Source organism: Atractosteus spatula, chromosome 7 (assembly GCF_055471065.1).
Source record: "Atractosteus spatula isolate fAtrSpa1 chromosome 7, fAtrSpa1.hap1, whole genome shotgun sequence".
In the NCBI taxonomy this organism is placed as follows: Eukaryota; Metazoa; Chordata; class Actinopteri; order Semionotiformes; family Lepisosteidae; genus Atractosteus; species Atractosteus spatula.
The window spans coordinates 14501655-14509590 of NC_142712.1; the positions used below are offsets into that span (position 1 = coordinate 14501655).

The window sequence follows — 7936 nt, forward strand, 5'->3', positions numbered from 1 at the left end:
CGGAGGTATTCTTTCTCTGTGCTGCCTTAGTATCATTGTCTTTCCCTTAGCCACCTTTTTATGTGCCAGAGTGTAGCTGTGATCACCCTGTCCTCACGTGATATTGGAATTCCTGTGTGTATGTGTGGGTGCTCTTGGGTTACTGAGAAAGGTGCGTAAAATATAGTAATGTCATGCATATGATGAATAGAGGATTTATACTATTTTACCTTGAGTTAGCCATTTTTTTCATCTCTAAACAAGTGAATTAGATTCAGAATCCATAAATTCATCCTCACAGACACAAATGCATGAGACAGTGCTGTGATGCACTTGATGAGTGAGGCTCGCTTGCTTGACAAAGGTCATAACCTCTATCTGATTACTATACCCCCTGCCCTGTTTGTGACCCTGTATAAGCACAATGCAGGTGCATGTTGTACAGTAAAAATGAACTGCAGAGGACTGCTTCCTGAGGTATTGCAGATCAAATTGAAGCCATGTGATCCACTGATTTCTATGAGAATTGCCCAAAAATCAAAGCCGGACTGCAAGGTGTGCTCATGCAGGAAAAGAAACCTGCCCTGACAAAGCAGCATCCCAACAAAATGTTTTGAACAATGGTGCACAACAAAATCTATAAAGCTGACAAAGTGAAAACAAAATGTAAGAAAATAAAAAAAATGTTAAAAATGTCATACTTTGTCGTTTTTATATGATATTTTAGAAAGACAGAGCCCTTAACGATAATTTTGTATCTGTTCTTATCCTTCTATAGTTTGTGAATGTACAGTCTTGAAGGCTTATGTAGCCCATGTGTGAGGTAATAGTATTTAGTATTTAGTATAATAGTATAAGTTAAGTATAAGTTTATATAGTAGTATAAATAGTATAAGTTTAAACATAAAGTCATTTTTCATTATTAAACACTGGCTTCAAATCTCTCCAACTGATCTGGCTGTCTGACTTTTACAACCATGTGACTGCAAGCAGTCCGAGTCAGGACTTAAAGTTTTCAAGAAGCCAGGCCAAGAGAGTGAGTTAGTGAAGTATAGAATTCTGCCCAAGATGTTCTTCCTGAAACAGATGAAATCATGTGTTCGTAAACCCACTGTTATTTCAGCCTGATCAATGAATTTAGACAGTTTTACTCTTTATTTTGTCAACATCTAGAACATCTGAGTATATTCTGAAAATCTATAGCTGGGATGTACCGAGTTCCAATTTTGTCTTGTGGCCAGACCTGTCACGTAATCCCTCCTCTTAAGGGTACTTCGGAACTTTCGTATTTGAGTTGATTATGTGCACCAGCCTCCTGTTTTGTCCCACTATTTAAGCCTGGCGCTCTCGCTCTTACTGGCTCAGCAGTGGGAGATGGATGCCTGGAAGCCGGCCTACCAGCGGGTCCAGGAGAGACCCGACAACATAGGCTTCATCACAACGTCCTGACCATCTGAGTCCAAGTCTCGGAGCGCCTGGCCTCGTTACCTTGGTTTTATTCCCTGTCCCTGTTCCGGATCCCGTTTCGGATTTTAACTGTGTTTGTCTTGTCTTGGATGAATGCCCCTGTTTTGGACCTTGGACTGCGCCCCGGATTACCATCCTCACGCACCCCTGTCTGTCTACCCTTCCTATCCTGCTGTACCTTCCCCAGATATTCTTCTCCACTTACATAGTACAGGACCCTGTCTGCTTAGGGTTCTGTACTACGCTTTGCGGGAGCCTGGACCAGCTCCTGTTACACAGACCTCCAGAAGACAAACAGGCTGTTTTTAAAGACCAAAACCTATGAGCGTATGTATTGTATTAACATATTAGCATTCTGTGTTCACAGCAGTTCTTTTCATAGATATATTCTATTATGTCTGTTGCTTGTTGCGCATATTTTAGTTATACAGTATCAATAAATTGTATATTGTGTATTTAGAGTCTGTGTGTGAGACTGTAAATTATTATGCTTTATTGGTTCTTAAAAGTTGTCAAGTACACTTGCAATTTATGTCACAATTGTCATCCCTCTTCTGGAGGGCGCTCCGACCCTTTTTAGTTTCATTATTACGTTCACCTGCCCCTTGTTCCATGTGTATTATTTAAACCCTGGACCTCTGCGCTCAGCATTGGAAGATGGACGCCACAAGGCTTGCCTATTCCCCGGGCTCGTGGGTAGCCTGAGGGCAGGTCTTATTCCCCGGCGTCCGGACCATCTGGGTCCGGGGCTCGGAGCTCCCGACTCCGTTATCTTTTTACTTCCGTGTTCCTGATTCCTCGTCCCCGTTCCGATCTCTCTTTGGATGGATCCCCCTGCTATGGACTTTTGGACTACTTCCTGGTTTCCCTTTCAGATTATTTTGGACTGTGCCACGCCCCCAGAGCACCGGAACACTGCCGTCACGCCCCCCTGTCAGTCATCCCATCCTGATCCTGTTGTGTTTCCCTGTATACCGTCTGCTTAGGGTCCTAAATACTCACTACACGGGAGTCTGAACCAGCTCCTGTGACATTTACTGTTACAATTTCTGATTGTTACAGCAAATTAAAATCCCCATCTGTTTTTATATAACAGTTAGTTGAGGCAAGGGTAATATCCAAACATTTCTTAAAAAACTCTAAGATATCAGCTTCAATAAGGTGGCTGAGGGGCTTGTTCTAGTCTTCTACAACCCTTTGCTTTAAAGAAGTGACTCCTGTTCTTGGCTTTAAAAGCAGTTCCTTATTGTTTTCGCTTGTATCCTCTAGTTTCTCTATCACTGTTTTTTTCTAAATGTCCTCAGGAAAAACTTTGTCAATACCTTTGAAGATTTTAAAATACTTGGGGTGGGTCCTCTCATTACTTTTGATATTAAATACAATATCAATAATTAGCTATTTCAGCTTATCGATATAGGGCTTTCCTTTAAGACCTAGAATGCATCTGGTTGCTTTTTTCTGCTCTGACACCATCATGTACAGAGAAAACATGAGAGAAAATACTTTAATAGGGGATTACAGTAAAGAAAAAGGAACAGTGTCAGTCTCTCAACCAGCTTTTCTGTATACAGTATGGTGTTTTCACACTTTTGAACACTGCTGCATGTGCTGAATTCAATATTTTCTACAAACATCCTTCAAGGTAATTAAATAGAGGCAACTCTAGCATTGGTGTGTGTGTTAGAATTTCACCATTTTAAAATATTTTTGTTAACAGATCGTATTACAGATATCACAATGGTACACCAGTTAGAACCGATGCTTCTCGGTGCCAGCATCATGAGTTCAGTTTTGGATTTGGGGTGCTCTCAGTGTGGAGTTTGTATATTGTCATCATGATTCATCTGGGTTCTCCGGGTTCCTCCCAGAGTCCAATGACATTCTAGTAGGTAATTTGGGTTCTGGAAAAAGTTACCCTGGTGTAAGTGTGTGTGTGTTTGTATCTTTCTACCCTATGATGGACTGGATGGACTGGCATCCCATCTGGGATATATTCTGCCTTCTGCATGTTGCATGCTGGGATACATCTTCCCAAGACCCTGTATTGGAAGAAGCGATTAGAAAATTAATTGAATATTTTTCATCATACTTGGTAGTCAGCAATTTTAAAATAATTAAATCCCCAAAAATATACCTAGTGGACATTAAAAGAGAAATCCTCACCACACCAATATGCACATTTCCCTAATAGGAATACTGTTTGTAATGTGTTATATATTTAAGAAATGGAAAATATTGTCCATAAGTTTGTAATCTTCCTTTTATAATTAAGTTTTCTCACGTGAAACTTAAAGTAAAACTAATTTAAATGACCTTCGTCACAATCAAAATAAATGGTAGTGCTCTTCAAATCCAATACCTACTGCAATCGTGTGATTTTATACTTTTAACTTAGGGTAGATTTTTTAATTACTACAGTAACAATATAATGTAATATAGCATGTTTTTAAATGGTTCATACACTGATGTTTCTATTAATTAATTTATTTATAGGATTTCATTTTTTAGAGCAGCATTGTTTTTATATATTGTTGAATTCTTTATTTTTCTATATGGTTATTTTAAACATATTCAAAAATTAGAAATGGGGAACTCGGATAAATGACATACGCTGTCTTAATGGGGAGGATTTTAATGAAAGTTTCAAGGCGCTTTATTTACACAGGATGCTCAGTCATCATTCTAGCAATATCAACAAACTACAAAAAGAAATATCAAAACAATCCAGAACAGGGAGACCTGACCAAAATATGAATTTCAGCCACAGGTCTGCTTCTGAAGCAAACTCTCTTGAAACATTTAGTTTGATTCACACCTGGAGTGATTGATCTCCACAAAATCAGGTTTTTCGAAGAGACACATCACATTGAGATACAGTGCAGTAGCTCTCCTCCATAGAAACGATGATATCCCCAATGACCAAGGAGCTGTGCCTGCCTCACTCTTACATACAAGAAAGCACACATTCAAGAGGGTGAAGAGCAGAGCTGAGCTGTAAAAGCAGCTGGTTAAATTGTCAGTGCATTGTCTTCCTGAGAGGTGAAGATAATTATTCTCATATTTGCTAAACCAAGAAAAACTAAGGAAGGGATTAAAAGGGCCTAATTTTTATGCCCATATTTGTTGTGGACCAACATGCCCTGTCTCCTGTCATATTAGTTAAAATATTGTTGTGGTCAAGTGTTTTGGACCATTGGGACACTGGAGTTTTATGAAATAATAATTTGCATTTTAAATTCATCAATCCAGAAGAGTCATCCATTCAAACAAAAAGAAGAAAAGAAAAATAAAAAGAAATACAGAAAGTCAGCAGTGAGCCACAGAACCAAATCAGATAATAGATTAATGTTTAGCCTGCTAAATAAGTCAAAGAAGACGGTAAATTAAAATAAATATTTGCAATGGAACCACACTGGGTGAATCTTCTCAAAATAAAGTCTTTTATTCAGTAAATACATGTAGTGCAGGTGACAGCTTTCTATCAAATCAATAAAACCAGAGAAGTGGAGATAACAAAGTTGTGAACTGGGTAGAGTGCTGTGGCTACAGACAAGGTAAAAAAAGTGTATTAGGAGGGAAAAGAGTAAAGGGTGAATCCTGAATCCATGGAGTTTGATCATTGTTTGAGAATTATGGTGGAATAATTTGTAAGTCAAAAAAGTTTGTGTGTATTCAGAAAGTTACAAACACAAAACTGTGAGAATAAATGTAAATTTTAGCCTCACTGTAAATATATAGCTATTATATGGGTGTTCACACTTAATACTTTACCTTTACTGTTTCTATAATATACTATTTTAATTTAAAAGATATGTTGTGATCTATTTTAATGAAAAAAGAAAGAAAAATCCGCTGAATGTTTGAAAAGCACTTGGATGTCTGCAAATGAAATACAAATGTTTTATTTTTTTAATGTTTGAAACAAAAACATAGAAAATCAAAATTAAACTTTGTAATTTCACAATCACTGTAACACATTTTTAGTTATAAGATTGATAGAATGTTATTCTGTACTTTGTTTTAAAATTGTGACTCTGTCATAAAACTGAGAACAAAGGATAATTTACTCTGTACAGAGACATCAAACTAAAAGACTAATAAGAAAGTTAATGTTTTACTGAAACTGCCTTCTGATTTCTTATAAACTTCTTAATTTGCTCCATGACCTCCTCAGTTTTTAAGGTGTATATGATGGGATTCAGCAGAGGAGGAAGGGCTGCTGACCAAGATGTATTGAGGATTCTGGTGTCAGTGTCCACCCATATATTTATGTATACAATCAAATATGTTACCAAAAATGGAATAAAAAAAATTGCCACTAATGCTAAGTGAGCTGTGCATGTTTTAAATGCTTTCCACCTCCCCTGGGCAGAGGCAATCCTTGTAAGGGCAGCTATAATGCACACGTATGATATAGTAATAAAAGCCACTGGCAAAAAAATGAAAGTAAAAGTATAAACAATACCTATAATCTTATTTGTACTATTACTGCTACAGGCTTCTTTGTACACTGGTCCATGATCACAAAAAAAACTCTTAATGACAGGAACAGGTTTGCAGAATGACAAGCGTGTTATAAAAACCACTGCAACAACAAAATATGTTAAAGCCAATACCCAGCAGAAACCAATTATAAAGAACATCGTCACATTTGTGTTGATTGTGCTACTTCTCAGTGGAAAACAAATAGAGACGAGTCTTTCATAAGACATAACAACAAGGGCGAGAGATTCCAGGGCATAGAAAGAATGAAAGAAGAACAGCTGAGTTAAACATGACTCATATAACACAAATCTTGAGTCAAAAAGAAATTGATGTATACATTTTGGAATAAGAGCTGTGCTAATGCTCACGTCTACTACAGATAAATTAAAAACTGCTACGTACTTTGGTGTATGAAGACACTCGGACAGATATATAACAGACATTAGAATGAAGTTGGCTATCAGGGTTCCTAGATAAATGAAAGCCAGGAATATGAAATAATAATTACTGTGCTGCAGATTCTGAAAACCAGCAATCAGAAACCCCACAGGGGTAGAAAATGTGGTGTTTATCTCCATTGCTGCCAGCTGTTGAGAGAGTGCTTCAGTAAACTCCTTTTTTTACTTTTTCTCAAACCTAAAATTAAAAAATGGCAATGAAGATACAAAAAAAAGGAAATACAGTACCATATACAATAATACTAGAAAAGAGTAACTATCTCTACATGAAATGCCCAGCATTATTTCGTTCACCGGTATATTGCTGCATAATGTCACATTTTACAGACACTATGAGATATCAGTGATCATTTTAGTATACCGATTTTTAGGAAGGCCTTGATTGTAAATAAAAATTAAAACAGCGAGTATATTTTCTGCTATGATCTGAAAAATAAAGCAGATCGAGTAATTTAATAATAAAAATAGAAAGGGAATATAATATGATGTATTTCATATTTCTCAGAAGTGTCAGATTTCCATTTTGAAAAGCATATTTTTACCTGACAGAGAGATGGTGGAGATAATCTTTCTCTGTGCTGTCTTCATTACAGCTTCCTACCCTAAGGCATCCATTTATATACCAGAGTGTAGCTGTCCTAACCCTGTCCTCAAGTGGTATTACTATTTCTGTTTGCATGTGTGGGTTCTCTTGTGTCACAGATAACAACTCTACATAATAGTATCATGCATATGATGAATAGGGGATCGTTTTCTGAAAGATCCCAGGGTATTAGCTTGTGGCTGTCTCCTCTTTTCCAGTCTCCACATCCCTTTGCTTATAGAAGTGCCCCCCATTCTCAATTTTAAATTGATTTCCTCACAGTTTACATATGTTCCCTCAGGTTTGTCTTTTCCTTAAATTGTGAAAACTGTGTTGACTTTATCAGTGCCTTGAATAATTTGTATCAGGCTGTATCAGGTCACTTTATTGTCTTCTATTTTCAATATTAAAAAATATGTACTTATTTATTTATTTTAGCTTGTTAATATAAGATACTCATTTAAGCCATGTTATGGTTATTAAGGTTTCTCTCCTCTGCTTTGATTCCAGTGAGGCAGCAACTTTTTGGTGACTTGATGACTAACATTGTACACAATATTCACACAACATATACAAATTGTGATGTCCCTGGGAGTGAGGCCATCAAACCAGACTTTTAGTAGGTGGGTCGTGAGACAAAAGAATCCCTTAAGCAATGTTGTAATTTTTTTAGTGCCTGGGAGATAAAGCAGAAAATAAAGCTGGAAAAGGAATACAAAGTACTCAAGCACCCTTGAGAACATGGAAGGTCCTTGACGAAGTCTGCAGTTCTGGAAGTCTAAGGAAAAAAAGAGTCAGGAGAGATTGCAACTGGCCAGCAGGGAGTGAATGAGAATGTTTGGCCTTGTTGCTTGACACATTGTAATGAAGGGAGGCAATACCAAACCTCATTTTTGGCCATCGGAAGTACTGTTTCAGTTGTTCTAAAGTCTGCTTTACACCTTGGTGGCCTGTGAGCCTCAAG

At 37.3% G+C, this 7936-nt stretch overlaps 1 protein-coding gene across 1 annotated transcript; it reads right to left on the reverse strand.

Moving 5' to 3' along the window:
• Positions 1-5552: 5552 nt before the first annotated feature.
• On the reverse strand, positions 5553-6509 carry LOC148830567 (olfactory receptor 1E16-like). The gene has a single exon (XM_088919917.1). The coding sequence runs from the start codon at positions 6507-6509 to the stop codon at positions 5553-5555; it is 957 nt and encodes a 318-aa protein (XP_088776043.1).
• Between the last annotated feature and the right edge of the window lie 1427 nt (positions 6510-7936).

Coding starts and splice junctions, on each gene's coding strand:
- LOC148830567 (XM_088919917.1), bottom strand. CDS start 6,509: ATGGAGATAAACACCACATTTTCTACCCCTGTGGGGTTTCTGATTGCT.